At 50.8% G+C, this 23978-nt stretch overlaps 1 protein-coding gene across 1 annotated transcript in view; it reads left to right on the top strand.

The window, feature by feature from the left end:
• Nucleotides 1-23978, top strand: part of slc60a1a (solute carrier family 60 member 1a) — a 62618-nt gene that overhangs the window by 20121 nt on the left and 18519 nt on the right. Inside the window, exons 2-4 of the mRNA XM_086011050.1 lie at nt 4843-5041; nt 10027-10269; nt 14755-14914. Coding sequence (XP_085867176.1) covers nt 4843-5041; nt 10027-10269; nt 14755-14914 — 602 coding nt within the window. The remainder of the gene's footprint in view (nt 1-4842; nt 5042-10026; nt 10270-14754; nt 14915-23978) is intronic.

The following is a 23978-nucleotide window of genomic DNA, read 5'->3' as shown; positions in this document are numbered from 1 at the left end:
GAAACATAAGGGGAAAAATTGAGTCGCGCCTCCTTTGGGGCGCTAACTTCGCTATTGCAAGTCTTCCTCCACTTCTTAAAGGGGGGGGGGCATTGCGCAGCGCGACCCGGGGCCCAGCTGGGCCACCGGGATCGGAGTGCCGGCAAAAGAGCCCGGCACTCAAGAGAAGTGCCGGGCTCATGGAGTGCAGCCGGCACCCTGCGGGGGGGGGGGGGGGGGGGTTGGGGGTGGGGGAGATGCTTAGGAGGCCAGGGACGGCAGCGGAGGCAGGTGCTGGCAGGCGGCCAGCAACAAAAATGGCCGCCCGGCACCTCGCCTTTAAATAGCGCCGCCCCGGCCACAGGTAGGCCCCCCTCACCCCGTCGGACATAGCGTCTGGCGGTAAGTCAGGGGGCGCTACCGAAGATCACGGCCGGGGCGCGAGCAGGGCGCTGCGCACGGCGATGACGTCATCACCGGTGGCGCAGCACCGCGTGGCGCTATCGGTTACCATCACCACTAACCTCTCGCTGAATTTCGCGGGAGGTGTTGGCGGCACGCGCCCGGGCGCCAGTTGCTTTGTGCCCTGTTAGCGCCTTCTTAGGATGCTAACGGGAGGCGCAAAGCAACCAAATTTTCCCCCATACAGTTTGCATCTGAGCTAAGATATTGCAGCACCAGAGCTTATCGGTCTCTCATAGTATGCAATATCATAACAACAACTTGCATTTATATAGCGCCTTTAACATGGCAAAACGTCCCAAGGCGCTTCACAGGATCGTAATCAGTTAAAATTCGACACGGAGGAGATATAAGGAGATATTAGGACAGGTGACCAAAAGCTTGGTCAAAGAGGTAGATTCTAAGGAGCATCTTAAAGGAGGAGGGAGAGGTAGAGAGGCGGAGAGGTTTAGGGAGGGAATTCCAGCGCTTGGGGGGTCTAGGCAGCTGAAGGCACGGCCACCAATGGTAGAGCGATTAAAATCAGGGATGCTCAAGAAGCAGATATAACAGAGCACAGAGATCTCGGGAGGGCTGTGGGGCTGGAGGAGGTTACAGAGATAGGGAGGGTCGAGGCCATGGAGGGATTTCAAAACAAGGATGAGGATTCTGAAATCGAGGCGTTGCCGGATGGGGAGCCAAAATTACATCGCTACTCCATGACCTACCTGTACCAAATTTACTGAAGAGTAATTGTATCAGAGTGGACAGAAGTGGGTGAAATACCTTTTCAGCATTGTCTTTTTTTAAAATTCATTGATGGGATGTGGGCGTCGTTGGCTAGGCCTGCATTTAGTGCCCATCCCTAATTGCCCTTGAGAAGATGGTAGTGAGCCGCCTTCTTGAACCGCTGCAGTCCATATGGTGTAGGTACACCCACAATGCTGTTAGTAAGGGAGTTCCAGGATTTTGGCCCAGCGACAGTGAAGGAACGGCGATACAGGTCCAGGTCAGGATGGTGTGTGGCTTGGAGGGGAACTTGTAGGTGGTGATGTTCCCATGTGTCTGCTGCCCTTGTCCTTCTAAGTGGTAGAGGTCGCGGGTTTGGAAGGTGTTGTTGAAGGAGCTTTGGCGAGTTGCTGCAGTGCATCTTGTAGATGGTACACACTGCAGCCACAGTGCGCCGGTGGTGGAGGGAGTGAATGTTGAAGGTGGTGGATGGAGTGCCAATCAAGCGGGCTGCTTTATCCTGAATGGTGTCGAGCTTCTTGAGTGTTGTTGGAGCTGCACTCATCCAGGCAAGTGGAGAGTATTCCATCACACTCCTGACTTGTGCCTTGTAGATGGTGGAAAGGCTTTGGGGAGTCAGGAGGTGAGACACTTTCCTGTACTGCATGCCATCCCAACCTATGGTCTTGAGACACCAGTCCCAGGCCTCAATTGAAACAGGCTGTTGGGTGACAGCACCTGAGAGAGGTACAAGAGGAGGTAGATCCTCCTGCTCCTCGAAATAAAAATTCCAGATTGTGTGGAGAGACTAGAGAAGCTGGGATTGTTCTTTTTAGAGCAGCGATGTTTAAGGAGAGATTTAATAGAGCTATTCAAACTGTTTCCTCTGGCAGGAGGGTCAGTAACCAGAGGACACAGGTTTAAGGTAATTGGCAAAAGAACCAGAAGGGAGATAAGGAGAATATTTTTTATGCAGCGAGTTATTTTGATGTGGAATGCACTGCAGCAGCTCCACTCCTTTAAGTATATTATTATTATAGTAGATAAAGGGGTGATTTAATTCCTTTAATGTTTAAGATGGTTAAAGGAGTTGATAGGGTGGATAGAGAGAAACTATTTCCTCTGGTGGCGGGAGTCCAGAACAAGGCAGCATAACCTTAAAATTAGAGCCAGGCCGTTCAGGGGTGATGTGAACCGTGTTGTGGAAATCTGGAACTCTCCCCCAAAAAGCTGTTGAGGCTGGGGGTCCATTGAAAATTTCAAAACAGAAATTGATAGATTTTTGTTAGGCAAGAGTATTAAGGGATACGGAACCAAGGCAGGTAGATGGAGTTAAGAGACCTGGGATATATGTGCACAAATCGTTGAAGGTGGCAGGGCAGGTTGAGAAAGCAGTTAAAAAAGCTTACGGGATCCTGGGCTTCATGAATAGAGGTATAAAGTACAAAAGCAAGGAAGTTATGATGAACCTTTATAAAACACTGGTCCGGCCACAACTGGAGCATTGTGTCCAATTCTGGGCACCTCACTTTAGGAAAGATTTACAAGAATGATTCCAGGGATGAGGGACTTCAGTTACGTGGATAGACTGGAGAAGCTGGGGTGGTTCTCCTTGGAGCAGAGAAGGTTGAGAGGAGATTTGATAGAGGTATTCAAAATTATGAGGGGTCTGGACAGAGTAGATAGAGAGAAAACTGTTCCCATTGGCGGAAGGGCCGAGAACCAGAGGACACAGATTTAAGGTGATTGGCAGAAGAACCAAAGGCGACATGAGGGAAAACTTGTTTACGCAGCGAGTGGTTAGGATCTGGAATGCACTGCCTGAAAGGGTGGTGGAGGCAGATTCAATCAAGGCTTTCAAAAGGGAGTTGGATAAGTACCTGAATGAAATCAATTTGCAGGGCTACAGGGAAAGGGCGGGGAGGGGGACTAGCTGAAGTGCTCTTGCAGAGTGCCGGCACAGGCTTGACGGGCCGAATGGCCTCCTTCTGTGCTGTAACCATTCTATGATTCTATATAGATTAGCCATGAAGAGCAAAACAGGCTTGAGGGGCTACCTTTGTTCCTATGTGCACACGGGCAGAAATCTGTGATGCTGTTTGGGATCTGTAGCATTCCACACCCAATTTCTTTAGGTTGGAACGTCCATATGGAATATTAGTGCCAAAATCTCTCACTCTGTCTTCTAGATAGTCTTATCCCCTGGGGCTCCGTTCCCTGTGTGTAGACATTCAAAGGTACATCTGAACATTGCTAGCTGAACCAGGGTTGTTTATTCTTACTAAATAACAACAGAAAATGCTGGAAAAACTCAGCAGCCCAGGCAACATCCGTGGAGAGAGAAATAGAGTCAACGTTTCGGGTCGAAACCCTTCGTCAGGACTGAGAGAAAAGGCAGGAAATGAAACAAAAGGCAGTTTGGGGGCTGGGAAAGGGGGGAGGGGATGAAAGAAGAGACATTAAGAGATATTCAAGGTGAGACGAGATAGTAATAGGACAGGTAAAGAAACAGACAATGGCTCTAGATGATCTCGCCTCACCTTGAATATCTCTTAATGTCTCTTCTTTCATCCCCTCCCCCATTTCCCAGCCCCCAAACTGCCTTTTGTTTCATTTCCTGCCTTTTCTCTCAGTCCTGACGAAGGGTTTCGACCCGAAACGTTAACTCCGTTTCTCTCTCCACGGATGTTGCCTGGCCTGCTGAGTTTTTCCAGCATTTTCTGTTGTTATTTTGGATTTCCAGCATCCACAGTATTTTGCTATTGTTTATTCTTACTTTGAGCCATGGAAACTATGCTGAACTTTGACCAATGGCTCTCCTAATCCATTCTCAATGCCTTCATGTCCTTCCAGCAACTACATAGGGAACACATAAAGAAAGAAAGACTTGCATTTCTATTGCGCCTTTCACAACCACCGGACATCACAAAGCACTTTACAGCCAATGAAGTACTTTTGGAGTGTGGTAACTGTTGTAATATAGGAAACACAACAGCCAATTTGCGCACAGCAAGCTCCCACAAACAGCAATGTGATAATGACCAGATAATCTGTTTTAGTGATGTTGATTGAGGGATAAATATTGGCTCAGGACACCAGGAATAACTCCCCTGTTCTTCTTCGAAATAGTGCCGTGGGATCTTTTACATCCACCTGAGAGAGCCGACGGGCCTCGGTTTAACATCTCATCCGAAAGACAGCACCTCTGACAGTGCAGCACTCCCTCAGCACTGCACCGGGAGTGTCAGCCTAGATTTTGTGTTTAAGTCTCTAGAGTGGGACTTGAACCCACAACCTTCTGACCCAGAAGCAAGAGTGCTGCCCACTGAGCCACAGTTGGCACATGCCCTTGCTACATTTACCTGTAGCATGGCAGCACACTTTCATATATATTTTCAACTTAAATATATAAAAAGTACCTGCATATAGTGCAGTATGCTTTTAAGTTTGGCTATTGATAACCAATTTGCAATTTTATCTTTTAAGCTGTCAGCGACTGGCACATTTGCTTTTAGAATAATTTTTTGAACTCCTACATAAGGTTGGGATTTTTTAGGGGGAAGGGCGAGGGGAGGGGTGTTCGTATATCTCTTCAGTAACACCCAGAGCACCTCACCCAGTTATTTGTAACTCGCCCCTCGCCCAGTGCCCCATGTGTTTTAATGATGATTTCCTCTTGATTCTCTTCACTAGGTTCTCCTGCTCGCTGAGTGCCCTGTTCGTCTCCACTCTACTGATATCAGCTGTGTTCTCCATCATCCCCTTCTGCAACAATGTGATCATCCTTGCCTTCGTCATGGCCGTGGCTGGGCTGGCCATGGGCTGTATAGACACCATCGCCAACCTGCAGCTGGTCCGCATCTACCAGAAGGATTCGCCTGTCTTCCTGCAGGTTGGCAAACACTAGTTGGGCAATGTCAATCTTGAGATGGTTTTATTTGACTAGGTCAGATATAGGTTCATGAGCATAAGAAATAGGAGCAGGAGTAGGCCATGTGGCCCCTCGAGCCTGCTCCTGCCATTCAGTAAGATCATGGCTGATCTTCTACCTCAACTCCACTTCCCCGCCCGCTCCCCATATCCCTTGATTCCCCTAGAGTCCAAAAATGTTTCGATCTCAGCCTTGAATATACTCAACGACTCAGCATCCACAGCCCTCTGGGGCAGAGAATTCCAAAGATTCACAACCCTCTGAGCGAAGAAATTCCTCCTCATCTCAGTACTAAATGGCCGACCCCTTATCCTGAGACTATGCCCCCTAGTTCTAGACTCTCCAGCCAGGGGAAACAGCCTCTCAGCATCTAACCTGTCAAGTCCTCTGAGCATGTACCCCAGCAGGACCCCACAAAGACCAATGAGCAGTTAATCGGCAGTTGGTGAGGTCGGCTGAGAGAGGAACATGGGCTAGGACACCTTCAGAAGGTCCTTGGCCAATTGTTTTGGTTTGTTTGATCTAATTAATCAGTGCTGCACTGAAGCATTAGCCTAGATTTTGCGCTCGAACCCACAAACCTTCATGGCTCAGAAGCGAGAGTGCTACCCACTGAGCCACGGCCGACACACTGACGCCAGTAGTGGTGGTGAGGGGCAAGAGAAAGGTTACCCAATTGGCACAGCAGCGCATGAGGACCTATTATTATTATTGTTTTCCTTAGAGCAGAGAAGGCTGAGGGGGGACCTAATTGAGGTGTACAAAATTATGAGGGGCGTAGATAGGGGAGATAGAAGGGAACTTTTCCCCTTAGTAGAGGGGTCAATAACTAGGGGGCATAGTTTCAAGGTAAGGGGCAGGAGGTTTAGAGGGGATTTGAGGAAAAACTTTTTCACCCAGAGGGTGGTTGGAATCTGGAACTCACTGCCTGAAAGGGTGGTAGAGGCAGGAACCCTCACAACATTCAAGAAGCATTTAGATGAGCACTTGAAACGCTATAGCATACAAGGCTACGGACCAAGTGCTGGAAAATGGGATTAGAATAGACAGGGCTTGATGGCCAGCGTGGACACGATGGGCCGAAGGGCCTCTTTCTGTGCTGTATAATTCTATGACTCTATGGCCTAGAAATTCAGTTAGGGGCGCCCAGCTCACCTGGGCGCCGGAATTACCGCTGCGTGCGGAGCCACTTGCGCCAGCGGGAAATTCACTTTCAGCGCCCCAAGTGGAAGCCGGCCGCTAAACAAGGGTTTCGGCGCCCCGCTTGGGGCGCTGAAACTGAATATCGGCGTGCAAAGTGCCGCAGCGCCACCCGCTGCGGCACGGCAGCCTGCGGTACTGCAGGCCTTCCTCTCAGTCTTAAGGGGGAGGTGCCTGCAACAGCGCGATCCCCGCTCGCGAGCGCCGGCAAATGAGCCCGGCACCAAGGAGAAGTGCCGGGCTCTCTGGAAACAGCCGGCAATGCCGCGGGGGGGGGGTGTAGGAGGCCGGGGACGGAGGTGCGGGCAGGCGGCTGCCGAAAAAGCGGCCGGCCGCACCTCCACCTTAACTCGCCCCACTACCGGCACAGGTAGGCCCCGTGTACCGGTCGCTGTTTGCGGCCGGCGCGGGGGAGGCGGCAGCAACCAAATATGGCCAGCGGGGCGCTGCGCACACCGATGACGTCATCGGTGGCGGCGCAGCGCTACTGGCTAACGCCGCCATTAGCGCCCCGCTAAATATCGCGGTAGGTTTGCACAGTGGCGCAAAAGCCCTCTTTGGGCGCAAACTGGTGGCGCAGGCCACTGAATTTCTAGGCCACTGACTCTATTATGAAGTTCCTGCCTGCTTCAACCATCGATGTGTCCCCTCCGCAATCTTGTTTCTTCGGGAACGGTAGAGCCTCTGCAGTTCTTCCTCCCCCTCGCTGATATCACATGACCCGATAAGAATATTCACAGTCAGCAGAACTAACGGGCCACCCGCCCAACTGTAATTGTACTTTGCTCAAGTGTCCAAAACCCTCCTAAAGCAAACAACAAAAACTTGCATTTATATAGCGCATCTAATGTAGTACAAATGTCCCAAGGTGCTTCACAGGAGCATTGCCAACCAAAATTTGACACTGAGCCACATAAGGAGGTATTAGGACAGGTGACCAAAAGCTGGGTCAAAGAGGCAGGTTTTAAGGAGAGTCTTAAAGGAGGAGAGAGAGGATAGAGAGGCGGAGAGGTTTAGGGAGGGAATTCCAGAGCTTGGGGCCCAGGTAGCTGAAGGCACAGCCACCAATGGTGGGACGATCAAAATCGGGGATGCTCAAGAGGCCAGAATTGGAGGAGCGCAGAGAGCTCGGAGGGGTTGTAGGGCTGAAGGAGATTACAGAGATAGGGAGGGGACGAGGCCATGGAAGGATTTGAAAACAAGGATGAGAATTTTAAAATCGAGGCGTTGCCGGACCGGGAGCCAATGTAGGTCAGCTAGCACAGGGGGTGATGGGTAAACGGGACTCGGTGCGAGCAGCTGAGTTTTGGATGAGCTCCAGTTTACGGAGGGTGGGAGGATGGCCAGGGTCTGAGCAGGTGTCCAACAAGCATTAACTCCATCCCCTTCAGTGCTTTCCAATCTTGTGAAAGTCATGACTGCTCAAGTTGAACAATGGAGCCCATTACAGTTCCTAAGCTCTTTGGAATGGTGACGAGCGAGCTAAACCTCTCAGTGCATCCACTCACCTGAGGAGAAGGAATGTCAGTAGATTATCCGGGAAGCATCCGGGAAGGCGCCGAACACCTCGAGTCTCTTCGCTGGGAGCAAGCGGAAGCCAAGCGCAGGCAGCGCAAGGAGCGCACGTCAACCCAAGCACCCCACCCACCCACCCCTTCAACCACTGTCTGCCCCACCTGTGACAGAGACTGTAGGTCCCGCATTGAACTCATCAGTCACTTGAGAACTCATTTTTAATGTGGAAGCAAGTCATCCTCGGTTCCGAGGGACTGCCTAAGAAGAAGAGAGATTATAGTTGGCGTACAAGCCTGGGCCGCTCAGGATGGAAGGGTGGCATAGTGGTTAGCACTGTTGCCTCACAGTGTCAGGGACCTGGGTTCGAATCCGGCCTCGGGCGACTGTCTGTGTGGAGTTTGCACATTCTCCCCGTGTTTGCATGGGTTTCCTCCGGGTGCTCCGGTTTCCTCCCACAGTCCAAAGATGTGCGAGTTAGGTTGATTGGCTATGATAAATTGACCCTTAGTGTTAGGGGGATTAAATACGTGGGGTTACGGGGATAGGGTGGGATATGTGTTGGTGTAGGGGTTACGGGGATCGGGTGGGATATGTGTCGGTGCAGGCTCGATGGGCCGAAATGGCCTCTATCTGCACTGTGGGGTTTCTGTGATTCTATGATTCTTTGAACAACCTGCATTTATCCAGCGCTTTAACGTAGGAAAACATCCCAAGGCGCTTCACAGGAGCGATTATCAAACAAAATTTTACACCGAGCCACATAAGGAGATATTAGGGCAGATGAAAGTGATAGGTTTTAAGGAGTGTCTTAAAGGAGGAAAGAGAGGCAGAGAGGTTTAGGCAGGGAATTGGTTTAGGTAGAGCAGGTGCGTTTGACTTTCATTGTGGAGGCTGCAGGTTCTAGAGGACACATAAATTAACTCAGAGCTGCCTCCCTTCCACGTCGAATCCTTTTGTGCTGGCAGCTTATTTGGAGCTAATAATAGTGATTTGTGAATGAACCATTTTAAAAAGAAGTAGCCTGGGGGATCTGAATTTCACTTGACCCCTCAGCCAAGGACAAACTCTGTAGCTGATTAAAGCTACAGTGGAAAAGACCAACGCGCAGTCATGAACCTGGGCTGCTGAATATATTCTCTTTCTCCGTGCTTTGAAATACTGCTGAAGGCCAATGATTGGTTTGCTTGATTCCAAGCAAACCAGAATTCAATTCAAAGGTCTTGACATTGTGAATAAAAATCAAACTGCCCAACCTACCCTCTCTATTTGTGTATAGTAGGCAGATATATAACACCACACCTTGTAGAAAATGTCTCAAGGTCTAACATGTGCGTCCAATTTTCTGATCAGATCTGGGGTTTTTTAAAGTTAACCCTTTATTGGGAGGATGAACTGGAATTTAAGCAAGGTGAGCCACAGTGTACTGGTTGGTGGATTTATACACAGTTTAAGAACATGAGAATTAGGAGCAGGAGTCGGCCATACGGCCCCTCGAGCCTGCTCCGCCATTCAATAAGATCATGGCTGATCTTCGACCTCAACTCCACTTTCCTGCCCAATCCCCATATCCCTTGACTCCCCTAGAGTCCAAAAATCTATCGATCTCAGCCTTGAATATACTCAACGACTGAGCATCCACTGCCCTCTGGGGCAGAGAATTCCAAAGATTCACAACCCTCTGAGTGAAGAAATTCCTCCTCATCTCAGTACTAAATGGCCAACCCCTTATTCTGAGACTGTGACCCCTGGTTCTAGACTCTCCAGCCAGGGGGAAAGAACCTCTCAGCGTCGACCCTATCAATCTCCCTCAGAATCTTATATGTTTCAATGAGATCACCTCTCATTCTTCTAAACTCCAGAGAGTATCGGCCCAATCTACACAATCTCTCCTCATAGGACAACCCTCTCATCCCATGGATCAATCTAGTGAACCTTTGTTCCACCGCCTCCAAGGTATGTTGGTCCCATGGGTAAATGCTAAGCCCAGTGTGGAGACTAGGCCTAATCTACTCAATTTATCTCCATACTCTTGAGTTCCTGACCATTACCAAATCATCGGCACAGAGACACAGAGCCCAAAGTTACCTTCTGGGGCAAGGCACAATTAGGGTGTATTTCTTGACGCTTTGAGATGTCCTGGTGATATAAGGTGCTTTCTTTCTTTCTTAATTGATTGATTGATGGGAACTCTTGACATGGCGTGATGGCCTCTTTTTTCTTTTTGCTAACAGGTCCTCCATTTCTGCGTCGGTTTCGGTGCATTCCTCAGCCCCATGATAGCAGATCCCTTCCTTTCTGAAACGAACTGCATACAGAACAACCTCACTGCCAACGGGACGACATCTGACTTGACACACATTCGGAATTCCTTGGGGCCCCACCAAGTTGTGAACGAGACCCAGTTTGTTCTGCCGACTGACGGGCTTGTCATCTCACAAGTGTCCTACGCCTTCTGGATCATGGCCCTGATCAATGTAAGTAAACTACTGTATCATAAAATCGGGTCTTACAAACATGCGAAAATGACGGACAGGTAAAGACCAGCTGGTCCATCAAGCCTGCCCCACACCACGATAGCTGGAGCATCATGAATAAACACTCCTCAGCCCTCCCCCTCTCACACCCACCCTTGCAGCCCTTGTAATCTCCTGGAGGAAGTAAAAAAAACCCGGAAAAACCCAGGGCCAATAAGGAGAAGAAATACTCAGCAAAATTCTTCTCCGACCCCTTCAGGCAATCGAAACCAGTCCAGGAGATCACACGGACCGAGTGTTCTCTATAAAGTCACTTGCCTTCTATATGATGCGATCTCAGCCCCAGTCAGGCACCGGTCCAGCTTCCTCTCGAAGTCAGAGAGTCAGCACCCACCGCACCAGCCGGCGACACATCCCAGAGGCTCACTGCTCTCTGGGAAAAGAAGAACCGCCCAACATCCAGCCTATTCCCACTCTTACACAGTTTAAACTCACGTCCCCTGGTAATCCCCAATCTGTTAAACTCGAATAATCTATCAATAGCGACGTTATACAGCCCTTTAATTGTTTTATCTCTATCAGGTCACCTCTAAGTCTAAGCTTTTGTTTCATAAGAACATAAGAATTAGGAGCAGGAGTCGGCCATTTGGCCCCTCGAGCCTGCCCCGCCATTCAATAAGATCATGGCTGATCTTCGACCTCAACTCCACTTTCCCGCCCGATCCCCAGATCCCTTGATTCCCTTCAAAGCCACCGACTCCCGCTGGGTAGAATTTCCCGGGTGCCGGTCATTCTCCGCTACTCACGGGATGTGCCCGATCTTCATGTGCAAATCCAGACAGTGGGGTCAATTTTGAAGCTGGGCACCTGACCTGTGGAGCACGCCCGTACCCGTGCCCCCTGATTTTGAGGCCTCATTTGAAGCAGGCCAGCGATCTGTGGGTGCTAATTGGGCATCACGAGGAAGCACCCTGGCTTTGGCCCACAGGAATGTAGAGTAGGTGGTGGGGGGGCGCACTCAGGTAGGTTCTTGTGGGGAGGGGGTAAGCTGGCGGGAGGGGCGGGTAGCTGAGGCTGAGGGGGGATGGGACGAGCCCAGGCCCCGCAGTATTTTTGTGGGGTGCCCGGAGAAACACGGCATTGTACTTCATTGGCTGTAAAGCACTTTGGGATGTCCTGAGGTTGTGAAAGGCACTGGAGAAATGCAAGTCTTTCTTTTTATTGAACCTGCTTCCGCCTTCCTTTCAGGCAGTGTTCCAGATAATAACATCTCGCTGCGTAAAAATAAAAAAAAAATTCTCTTCATCGCCCCTCTGGTTCTTGGTCCAATTATCCTAGAAGGACCAGGGCAGCAGGCGCATGGGAACACCAACACCTCCAAGTTCCCCTCCAAGTCACACACCATCTTGACTTGGAAATATATCGGCCGTTCCTTCATCGTCACCGGGTCAAAATCCTGGAACTCCCTCCCTAACAGCACTGTGGGAGCACCTTCACCACACGGACTGCAGCGGCTCAAGAAGGCGGCTCACCACCACCTTCTCAAGAGCAACTAGGGATGGGCAATAAATGCCAGCCTTGCCAGCGATGCCCACATCTCAGTAACGAATTTTTAAAAATCTTAAATCTGTGTCCTCTGGTTACCGTCCCTCCTGTCAGTGGAATAGTTTCTCCTTACTTACTTGGGTGCAGATATGATATTGCAATTGCTTCCAAATATCAGCAAGAGGGATCGGAATATGCAACTTCTTTTTGTTAAATACTTTAATCCTGTCAGTGTGAAGCCATAACAACAAATAAATGCTTGTAGCTAAGAACTGTCCTGGATATCATTGTTCAAAAAAAGGATTGTGTCATTCCTGGACTGTTTGCCAAGGTACACTTCAACCTCACAACTGAAACTAATTTCTTTCTTTCATTGTCAATTGTCCTCGATCTCCCGTCTGCCAGAACTGCACCTGAAATTAATTTGCGCACTCTCAACGCAGTTTCTTCTCTTCCTCGCTCCCTCACTTGAGTCTGGCTTGGCTTTGCTTCGTTTACTGATAACAACTTGTTCAAAAGCAAAATACATGCTGGAAATCTGAAATAAAAAAAGGTGGAAACACTCAGCAGGTCAGGCAGCATCTGTGGAGAGAAAGAAACAGAGTTAACATTTCAGGTCGATGACCTTTCATCAGAACTGGAAAATGTCAGAGATGTAACAGGTTTTAAGCAGGTGTAGGGGCAGGGAAAGAGGGGAGGGGAGGAAAGAACAAAAGGGAAGGTCTGTGATGGGCGGAAGGCAGGAGAGATTAAATGACAAAAGGGACAATGGTACAAGGCAAAAGGAGATGGTAATGGGGCAAGTTTAGAAACAAAAGATGGGTCTAGAGGAGCTGTAAATGACAACAGCAGAACCATTACTAGCAGCTGCTAAAGAAAAGAAAGACTTGCATTTCTATAGCGCCTTTCACAACCTCAGGACGTCCCAAAGCACTTTACAGCCAATGAAGTACTTTTTTTGAAGTGTCTTTAACACCTCTTATGTCCTCAGGAGATCCCTAAGGGCTTTACATCCTATTTTGAAGTGGAGTCACTGTTGTAATGTAGGAAACGCGGCAGCCAATTTGCGCACAGCAAGCTCCCACAAACAGCAATGTGATAATGACCGGATAATTTGTTTTAGTGACGTTGGTCGAGGGATAAATATTGGCCAGGACACTGGGGAGAACTCCCCTGCTCTTCTTCGAAGTAGTGCCAGGATCTTTTACGTCCACCTGAGAGAGCAGACGGGGCCTCGGTTTAACGTCTCATCCAAAAGACGGCACCTCCGACAGTGCAGCGCTCCCTCCACACTGCTCTGGAGAGTCGGCCTAAATTTTTGTGTTTAAGTCTCTGGAGTGGGACTTGAACCAACAACACTCTGACTCAGAGGCAAGGGTGCTAACCCACTGAGCCACGGCTGACACACTAAAAAATGCTGTCCGAAAAAATGGGAGCGGTGGTTATGATCTGCTTCTTATAGCAATATGTTGCTTCCCTCCTCGATCGGATCTGCCTCCTTTGGCTCAGGAGCAGCTCAAGACTTGCTCAATAGCCAAGCACAGACTCCAGGAGTGCAGTCGGGTGGTGAGGAGGCAACATTCATTCAATTAGAGAGAAGGCCTTCACTGGTACACTAATGTTGCTGTTTTTGAGGTTGTTTTTGTTTTGTTCTATTTTGTTGGAAGCAATGACTGGCTTTTTGATAACTTCTGGGCCAAGGTTGGGATGAGAGGGTTGTCCTATGAAACATAGAAACATAGAAAAATAGGAGCAGGAGTAGGCCATTCGGCCCTTCGAGCCTGCTCTGCCATTCATGGCTGATCCTCTATCTCAATACCATATTCCCGCTCTCTCCCCATACCCCTTGATGACTTTTATGTCTAGAAATCTATCTATCTCCTTCTTAAATATATTCAGTGACTTGGCCTCCACAGCCTTCTGTGGTAGAGAATTCCACAGGTTCACCACCCTCTGAGTGAAGAAATTTCTCCTCATCTCAGTCCTAAATGTCCTACCCCGTATCCTGAGACTGTGACCCCTCGTTCTAGACCCTCCAGCCAGGGGAAACATCCTCCCTGCATCCAGTCTGTCTAGCCCTGTCGGAATTTTATACGTTTCAATGAGATCCCCTCTCATTCTTCTAAACTCTAGTGAATACAGGCCTAGTCGACCCAATCTCTCCTCATACGACAGTCCTGCCATCCCAGGAATCAGTCTGCTGAACCTTCGCTGCACTCCCTCTATGGCAAGTATATCCTTTCTTAGGTAAGGAGACCAAAACTGCACACACTACTCCAGGTGTGGTCTCACCAAGGCCCTGTATAACTGTAGTAAAACATCCTTGCTCCTGTACTCAAATCCTCTTGCAATGAAGGCCAACATACCATTTGCCTTCCTAACTGCCTGCTGCACCTGCATGTTTGCTTTCAGCGACTGGTGTACAAGGACACTCAGGTCCCTCTGTACATCAACATTTCCCAATCTATCACCATTTAAATAATACTCTGCCTTTCTGTTTTTCCTACCGAAGTGGATAACTTCACATTTATCCACGTTATTCTGCATCTGCCATGTATTTGCCCATTCACTCAACTTGTCTAAATCGCCTTGAAGCCTCTTTGCATCCTCCTCACAACTCACAATCCCACCTAGCTTCGTGTCGTCAGCAAACTTGGAAATATTACATTTGGAGGAGAGATTGAGTAGAATGTGCCTATACTGTCTGGAGCTTAGGAGAATGAGAAGTGACCTCAGTCAGGTCCCTTAAGGGAAAATGAGGCACACCTACTGTCACTCCAGCACAGAAGGGGGATTGAACCTGGGACTTTTATGGGTTAACGCTACACCAGGTAGGGACCTCTGTACGGCTCAGTACAGACGATGCATGTTATCTCCAGTCCATTGGGGGAGTCAGTGGTGCCTTTTTTTTTCTTTAACCTGTGTTTTTTTTCTCTGTAGTTGCCGGTGCCCATGGCTGTACTTTTCCTGATGTGTAAACAGGGATTCGGGGGCTGCTGCGGTAAGAAGAGTGCGCCACTCCTACCAGCCGAGGAACTGCCCTCGAACGTGCACATGGACAGATTATCGCCAGGGCAGGAGAAGACCCTGCGCGCTAAAGGTGGGTAAAGTGCACAGGCGAAGAGGTGAAATTGTGTCAACACGGGGTGAGATGTGTGTGTCTTCACATGTGTGCGTGCGGGTGTGTCAGCCGTGGCTCAGTGGGTAGCACTCTCACCTGAGTCAAAAGGACGTGGGTTCGAGTCCCGCTCCAGACACTTGAGTACATAAGCCAGGCTAACACTGCCAGTGCAGCACGGAGGGAGTGCTGCACTGTAAGAGGTGCCGTCTTTCAGATGAGACATTAAACCGAGGGCCCCATCTGCCCTCTAAGGTCCCCAGGCACTACTTTGAAGAAGAGCAGGGGAGTTATCTCCGGTGTCCTGGCCAATATTTATCCCTCAATCAACATTAAAAAAAAACATATAATAACAGAAAAATGCTGGAAAAACTCAGCAGGCCAGGCAGCATCCGTGGAGCGAGAAACAGAGTTAACGTTTCAGGTCGATGACCTTTCGTCAGAACTGGAAAAAAGCAGGAAATGGAAAGCAAGTTTAGGGGCTGGGAAAAGGGGGAGGGAATGAAAGAACAAAAGGGAAGGTCAGTGATAGGATGGAAGGCAGGAGAAGAAAAGAGACATTAAGAGATATTCAAGGCGAGACGAGATGGTAATGGGGCAGGTTAAGAAACAAACAATGGCTCTGGATGAAGTGTGAATTGCGCTGGCAGAATGAAAGACAGCTGCCCTGTGGGAGGGAAGAAAAAACACAAACAAAGTGTGGATAAAAAATATATATAGGATAGGGGCCGAGGTTATGATCTGAAATTGTTGAACTCTATGTTGAGTCCAGAGAGCTGTAAAGTGCCTAATCGGAAGATGAGGTGCTGTTCCTCGAGCTTACGCTGAGCTTCCGTGGAACAATGCAAGAGGCCGAGGACAGTGAGGTCTGAGTGGGAATGGAGCGGTGAATTAAAATGACAGGCGACCGGAAGCTCGGGGTCACCTTACGGACTGAACGGAGGTGTTCCGCAAAGCGGTCACCCAATCTGCATTTGGTCTCCCCAATGTATTAGATTGGTAAAAGGGGAAGTGCAACGAGAGCTGGCCGTCCTTGTGCACCAGTCGCTGAAGGTAAGCATGCAGGTGCAGCAGGCGGTTAAGAAGGCAAATGGTATGTTGGCCTTCATAGCGAGAGGATTCGAGTACAGGAGCAAGGATGTCTTGCTGCAGTTGTACAGGGCCTTGGTGAGACCACACCTTGAGTATTGTGTGCAGTTTTGGTCACCTTATCTGAGGAAGGATGTTCTTGCCATGGAGGGAGTGCAGCGAAGATTCACCAGACTGATACCTGTGATGGCAGGAATGACGTATGAGGAGAGATTGGGTCGATTAGGTTTATATTCGCTAGAGTTTAGAAAAATGAGAGGGGATCTCATTGAAACTTATAAAATTCTAACAGGACTAGACAGACTAGATGTAGGAAGGATGTTCCCGATGGCGGGTGAGTCCAGAACCAGGGGTCACAGTCTAAGGATAAGGGGTAAGCCATTTAGGACTGAGATGAGGAGGAATTTCTTCACCCAGAGAGTGGTGAACCTGTGGAATTCTCTACCACACAAGGCAGTTGAGGCTAATTCATTAAATATATTCAAGAAGGAGTTAGATATATTTCTTAAGGGTAAAGGGATCAAGGGATATGGGGAGAAAGCAGGGACAGGGTACTGAATTTGGATGATCAGCCATGATCTCATTAAATGGCGGAACAGGCTCGAGGGGCCGAATGGCCTACTCCTGCTCCTATCTTCTATGTTTCTATGTAGAGGAGACCACATCGTGAGCAGTGAATACAGTATACTAAATTGCAAGAAGTACAAGTAAAAAACAGATGATCTGGTCATTTTCTCACTGCTGCTTGTGGGAGCTTGCTGTGCGCAATTGGCCGCCGTGTTTCCTACATTACAACAGTGACAACACTTCAATAAAGTATTTCCTTGGCTGTAAAGCACCTTGGAACGTCTTGTGATCGTGAAAGGCGCTGTATAAGTTTTTTTTAATGTGTGTGAGACACAGAGAGAGATAAACTAGGTTAATTACTCCCAGAGAGAGAAAAACACCAAAGGGAGTGAAGGGTAGATTTTGACTCTGTGCGATAGCGTAAAAAGGGTGTTAGTGAATCTGCATCCCTGTTTTACATCTTTCCCGTTTGACTTAAATGGTAATAAAAATGGGGAGAGGCGTAAAACGGGGATGCAGATTCGCTATCACCCGTTTTACACTATCGCGCAGTGTCAAAATCTCCCCCCAGTCAGTCTACGCCTCTCTCGCACCCAGCTAACGGCTTGTGACTGCAATGTTGCCTGTTGCCATCACAAATGTGGAACGCTACTTACGACAGGAGCCTAAAGAAAGTCTTGTATTTCTACAGCGCCTTTCACGACGTCCCAAAGCATTTTACAGCCAATGAAGTACGTTTTGAAGTGCAGTCACTGTTGTAATGTAGGAAACGGATCAGCCAATCTGTGCACAGCAAGCTCCCACAAACATCAATGTGACAATGACCCAGATAATCTGTTTCTTTAGTGATTTTGATTGAGGGATAAATATTGGCCCAGGACACCGGAGAGAACTCCCCCTGCTCTTCTTCAAAAGACTGCCTTGGGATCTTTTACGTCCACCTGAGAGGGCCTTGGTTTAACGTCTCATCTGAAAGACGGCACCTCCGACAGTGCAGCTCTCCCTCAGCACTGCACTGGGAGTGTCAGCCTGGATTTTTTGTGTTGAAGTCTCTGGAGTGGGACTTGGACCCACAACCTTCTGACTCAGAAGGCGAGAGTGACGCCCACTGTGCCACGGCTGACACCTTAAGATGAGAGCTTAAATACTGCTCTTTGCTTTTAGAGTAGTCAATCTGTGCCAACAAAAGCTGTGAACCAGTTATCTGTAACTCAGTAATGATGCCTGTTAAATGAATGGGCTGAACTGCAAGTTCCTATTAGGCAGTCATCTTGTTCAATGCTACACTTATTGCCCTATTACCAGCCTAAATTACAATGCTCTCCCATGTAGTTTGTTAGATAAATTTTATCCCTATAATCTATGAAACCTCTGCACGAGATGTTAACTATTCCCAAGGCATTAAACCTTTTTATCTCGTCCTCTCCTCCCACCTGCTCCAGCTTTCTTCTCTCTTCTCTTAAGGGCACTGGGGCTTGGGTTGATGAGGCTGGGACACCCTCCGCTACCTCGCACAAGTGCCTGCTCTGCACCCGTGGAGCCCACGCAGTGTCTTTTCAGCAGGCTATCCGTCCGTGGGGCTCACTGCTGTCAGACTCGGCCCTGCTCTCATTCAGTGTCCACACACTTTTACTGTACAGCAGGAAACATCAAGATAGCGATCAGGAGAGAGAACCCTTGCTGAATCATTCTTCACAAAGAAAGACTTGCATTTCTATAGCGCCTTTCACAACCTCAGGACGTCCCAAAGCGCTTTACAGTCAATGAAGTACTTTTTTGGAGTGTAGTCACTGTTGTGATGTAGGAAACGCGGCAGCCAATTTGCGCACAGCAAGCTCCCACAAACAGCAATGTGATAATGACCAGATAATCTGTTTTAGTGATGTTGGTTGAGGGATAAATATTGGTCAGGACACCGGGGAGAACTCCCCTGCTCTCCTTCAAAAGACTGCCTGGGGATCTTTTATGTCCACCTGAGGGGGCAGATGGGGTCGCAGTTTAACATCTCATCCGAAAGACGGCACCTCCAACAGTGCAGCACTCTATCAGTACCGCACTGGTGTGTCAGCCCATATTACATGCTCAAATCTCTGGAATGTGACTTGAACCTCACAATCTTCAGACTCAGAGGCGAGAGTGCTACCCGCTGGGCCATGGCCGACAGTTGTATGGAGGTCCTGTTCAGCACTGCCCCAGCTTCCTCCGCTCCCCCCTACCCCAGCTTCCTCCGCTCCCCCCCCGCCCCAGCATCCTCCGCTCCCCCCCCGCCCCAGCTTCCTCCGCTCCCCCCCTGCCCCAGCTTCCTCCACTCCCCCCCGTCCCAGCATCCTCCGCTCCCCCCCTGCCCCAGCTTCCTCCACTCCCCCCCGTCCCAGCATCCTCCGCTCCCCCCTGCCCCAGCTTCCTCCACTCCCCCCCCGTCCCAGCATCCTCCGCTCCCCCCTGCCCAGCTTCCTCCGCTCCCCCCCTGCCCCAGCATCCTCCACTCCCCCCCTGCCCCAGCTTCCTCCGCTCCCCCCCCGCCCCAGCTTCCTCCGCTCCCCCCCTGCCCCAGCTTCCTCCACTCCCCCCCGTCCCAGCATCCTCCGCTCCCCCCTACCCCCAGCTTCCTCCACTCCCCCCCCTGCCCCAGCATCCTCCGCTCCCCCCCCCGCCCCAGCATCCTCCGCTCCCCCCTGCCCCAGCTTCCTCCGCTCCCCCCCCGCCCCAGCTTCCTCCGCTCCCCCCCTGCCCCAGCTTCCTCCACTCCCCCCCGTCCCAGCATCCTCCGCTCCCCCCTACCCCAGCTTCCTCCACTCCCCCCCTGCCCCAGCATCCTCCGCGCTCCCCCCCCCGCCCCAGCATCCTCCGCTCCCCCCCGCCCCAGCATCCTCCGCTCCCCCCCCGCCCCAGCATCCTCCGCTCCCCCCCCGCCCCAGCATCCTCCGCTCCCCCCCCGCCCCAGCATCCTCCGCTCCCCCCCCCGCCCCAGCATCCTCCGCTCCCCCCCCCGCCCCAGCATCCTCCGCTCCCCCCCGCCCCAGCATCCTCCGCTCCCCCCCCGCCCCCAGCTTCCTCCGCTCCCCCCTACCCCAGCTTCCTCCGCTCCCCCCCCGCCCCAGCATCCTCCGCTCCCCCCCCCCGCCCCAGCATCCTCCGCTCCCCCCCCGCCCCAGCATCCTCCGCTCCCCCCCGCCCCAGCATCCTCCGCTCCCCCCCCGCCCCAGCATCCTCCGCTCCCCCCCGCCCCAGCATCCTCCGCTCCCCCCCCCGCCCCAGCATCCTCCGCTCCCCCCCCCCGCCCCAGCATCCTCCGCTCCCCCCCGCCCCAGCATCCTCCGCTCCCCCCCCGCCCCAGCATCCTCCGCTCCCCCCCGCCCCAGCATCCTCCGCTCCCCCCCGCCCCAGCATCCTCCGCTCCCCCCCCGCCCCAGCATCCTCCGCTCCCCCCCTGCCCCAGCATCCTCCGCTCCCCCCCTGCCCCAGCATCCTCCGCTCCCCACCTGCCCCAGCATCCTCCGCTCCCCCCTGCCCCAGCTTCCTCCGCTCCCCCCCTGCCCCAGCATCCTCCGCTCCCCCCCCTGCCCCAGCATCCTCCGCTCCCCCTCTGCCCCAGCTTCCTCCGCTCCCCCCCTGCCCCAGCATCCTCCGCTCCCCCCCTGCCCCAGCATCCTCCGCTCCCCACCTGCCCCAGCATCCTCCGCTCCCCCCCCGCTCCCCCCCTGCCCCAGCATCCTCCGCTCCCCCTCTGCCCCAGCTTCCTCCGCTCCCCCCCTGCCCCAGCATCCTCCGCTCCCCCCCTGCCCCAGCATCCTCCGCTCCCCCCCTGCCCCAGCTTCCTCCGCTCCCCCCCTGCCCCAGCTTCCTCCGCTCCCCCCCTGCCCCAGCTTCCTCCGCTCCCCCCCTGCCCCAGCTTCCTCCGCTCCCCACCTGCCCCAGCATCCTCCACTCCCCCCCCGTCCCAGCATCCTCCACTCCCCCCCTGCCCCAGCTTCCTCCACTCCCCCCCCTGCCCCCACCGCTCTGTATTGGCTGTTCTGCTGCAATGCTAGCGTTGCAGCAAGTGAGAACTGGCAAGGCTGGAGTTGGCCGGTGAACACACCTCTTCGATGCATCAGGAAGGGTGAAGGAGGCTGATAATCTTGAAACTTGTTTGCAAAACACCGCAGGCGTGTTGTGTAAATAGCTGGAGAGAGTCTGCTGTGTTTAAATAGCAGCATTCTTACATGCAGTATAGGTCGCAAGGGTTTGCAACCACGATTTGCGATCAAGATCTCCTCAAACAGTTAACGGTTGACCTTGTTCATGCAATGAGCAGACTGGAGGTTCATTCATGTCGGCATCACAAAGTAGAGCCAAGACCGACATATATTTTCCTCTGCGGATTTTCCTCCCATCCCCCCTTGCTCTGAGGACAGGCTTGGAGCCTGGCGGTGAACAGCTCAGTAGCACTCAAAGCCTAGGCTTGCGCGCAGATAATGGGGACTCGGGCAAGGTGTCTGCAGGCAACTGTGGCCCTGGGAACCAGCGAGGAGTCAACACAGTCAGCTGGACAAGGGGGAGGTGAGGAAACTGATCAAGAAAGAGTGGGGGGGTGGGGAAAGGACATTTTGTTTTTAACCAGACGCATGAGAACTCATAAAACATAGAAGATAGGAGCAGGAGTAAGCCATTCGGCCCCTCAAGCCTGCTCCGCCATTTAATGAGATCATGGCTGATCATCCAAATTCAGTACCCTGTCCCTGCTTTCTCCCCATATCCCTTGATCCCCTTAGCCTTAAGAAATATATCCAACTCCTTCTTGAATATATTTAATAATGAATGCTGAAGCAGTTGCCTCTTCCCTGCAGTAGATATCTCAGCAGCCCCTCATAGGAAGAGGAGGCCATTCAGCCCCTTGAGCCTGTTCCACCATTCAGTGAGATCATGGCTGATCTGTATCCTAACTCCATCCATTCGCCTTGGTTCCATGTCCCTTAATACCCTCGTCTAGCAAAAAATCCTGATGTTAGCAGTCATAATTCGGGAGGCAGCTCGCAGATGACACTCACCTGGAATCAGAAGTAATGACTTAAAATAAAGAAGGGATGGGAGAGGGAAAGGTGGGTAGAGGGTAGATGATGGTCTGGATATTCTAAATACATTCAGAGACACAGCTAATGGGTGGAACATCCCATAATTGATTTTACATCACAATAGTGATTACATGTCAAAAGTAATTCATTGGCTGTGAAACATAGAAACATAGAAGATAGGAGCAGGAGTAGGCCATTCGGCCCCTCGAGCCTGTTCCGCCATTCAATGAGATCATGGCTGATCATCCAAATTCAGTACCCTGTCCCTGCTTTCTCCCCATATCCCTTGATCCCTTTAGCCTTAAGAAATATATCTAACTCCTTCTTGAATATATTTAATGAATTGGCCTCAAATGCCCTCTGTGGTAGAGAATTCCACAGGTTCACCACTCTCTGGGTGAAGAAATTCCTCCTCATCTCTGTCCTAAATGGCTTACCCCTTATCCTTAGACTGTGACCCCTGGTTCTCCGGCCATCGGGAACATCCTTCCTGCATCTAGTCTGTCTAATCCTGTTAGAATTTTATAAGTTTCAATGAGATCCCCTCTCATTCTTCTAAACTCCAGCGAGTATAAGCCCAATCGACCCAATCTCTCCTCATACGTCATTCCTGCCATCCCAGGTATCAGTCTGGTGAATCTTCGCTGCACTCCCTCCATGGCAAGAACATCCTTCCTCAGATATGGCGACCAAAACTGCACACAATACTCAAGGTGTACTAAATACACAATACTAAAGCGTCCTGAGGCCGTGACAGCCGCTATATAAATGCAAGTTCTTTCTTTAAAACACAGGAACATGGCACACAAGGCTCTCTAATAATATGAAGGTCACTTTGGTCATGTATAAGAAAGACTAAAGGGCCATTGTGAAATGCAGTCTGTGGTGTTAGGTGCTGACAGGTGTGGAAAAAAAAGCAAGACTTGCATTTCTCTAGTGCCTTTCATGACGACCGGACGTCTCAAAGCGCTTTACAGCCAATGAAGTGTAGTCACTGTTGTAATGTGGGAAACGCGGCAGCCAATTTGCACACAGCAAGCTCCCACAAACAGTAATGTGATAATGATCAGATCTTCTGTTTTAGTGATGTTGGTTGAGGGATAAATATTGGCCCAGGACACCGGGGAGAACTCCCCCGCTCTTCTTCGAAATAGTGGCCGTGGGATCTTTTACGTCCACTTGAGAGGGCAGACGGGGCCTCGGTTTAACGTCTCATCCGAAAGACAGCACCTTCGACAGTGCAGCACTCCCTCAGCATTGCACTGGGAATGTCAGCCTAGATTTATGTGCTCAAGTCCCTGGAGTGGGACTTGAACCCACAACCTTCTGACTCAGAGATGAGGGTGCTGCCCACTGAGCCACAACTGACACGTTTAAGTGAGATTTAAGACTGACACGTTTAAGTGAGATTTAAGTGACCTATGTGGACTTGCAACTTTTAGGCCCAGCCTTTAGTTTAAAGAGTGGCCGTTGCCGATCGCACCAGGTGAATAAAGTTCCTCAGCAGCTAAATGCAACCGCTTATTCCGACCTTCCTGACACCTGAGGGAATCTCAAAAGTGCGACTAAAAAAAAACTGGCCTAAAATGGGCGGATGCGCTGCTCCAGGGTACAGGTTTTTTTCAGAGTGTCAATTTTGGCTCAGTTGACAGCTCACTCACCTCTGAGTCAGAAGGTTGTGGGTTGAGGACCCATTCCGGAGAATTGAGCACGTCATCTAGGCTGACACTTCAGTGCAGTACCGAGGCGGGGGGGTGCTGCACTGTCTTCTGGCTGCAACATTAAACTGAAGCCTTGTCTGCCTGCTGAGGTGGAAATTAAAGATCCAGTGTGACGCTATTTTATAAAGAACAAGAACATTGGCCTGGCCAAGATCATCAAAACAGATTACAAAAAGAAAATACCGCAGATGCCGGAAATCTGAAATAAAAACAGAAAATGCTGGAGATACTCAGCAGGCCAGGCAGCATCTGTGAAGAGAGAGACAGAGTTTCTCTCTTCACAGATGCTGCCTGACCTGCTGAGTATCTCCAGCATTTTCTGTTTTTATATCAAAACAGATTACCTGCTCGTGTATCACATTACTGCTTGCGGGATCTTGCTGTGCGTGAATTGGCTGCTGCGTTTCCCACATTACAACAGTGACTACGCTTCGAAATGACTTAATTGACTGTGAAGAGCTTCGGGACGTCCCGAGGACGGAAAAGACGCCGCAGGAAATGCAAGTTCTTTCTTTCTTTGTGATAACTAGTTTGCCAACCTAGTCTAGGCTCACGTGAAAAAACAAATGGCTTCTCGGATGAGATATTGGGAGGCTGTCAGTGTAGGGATACAAC

The sequence above is a fragment of the Somniosus microcephalus genome, chromosome 18 (genome assembly GCF_052327205.1).
Source record: "Somniosus microcephalus isolate GS21.2 chromosome 18, FLI_Smic_1.0, whole genome shotgun sequence".
NCBI lineage: Eukaryota > Metazoa > Chordata > Chondrichthyes > Squaliformes > Somniosidae > Somniosus > Somniosus microcephalus.
Note: the sequence above shows the minus strand (reverse complement) of the source record. Positions and strands in the feature narration are given on the sequence as shown.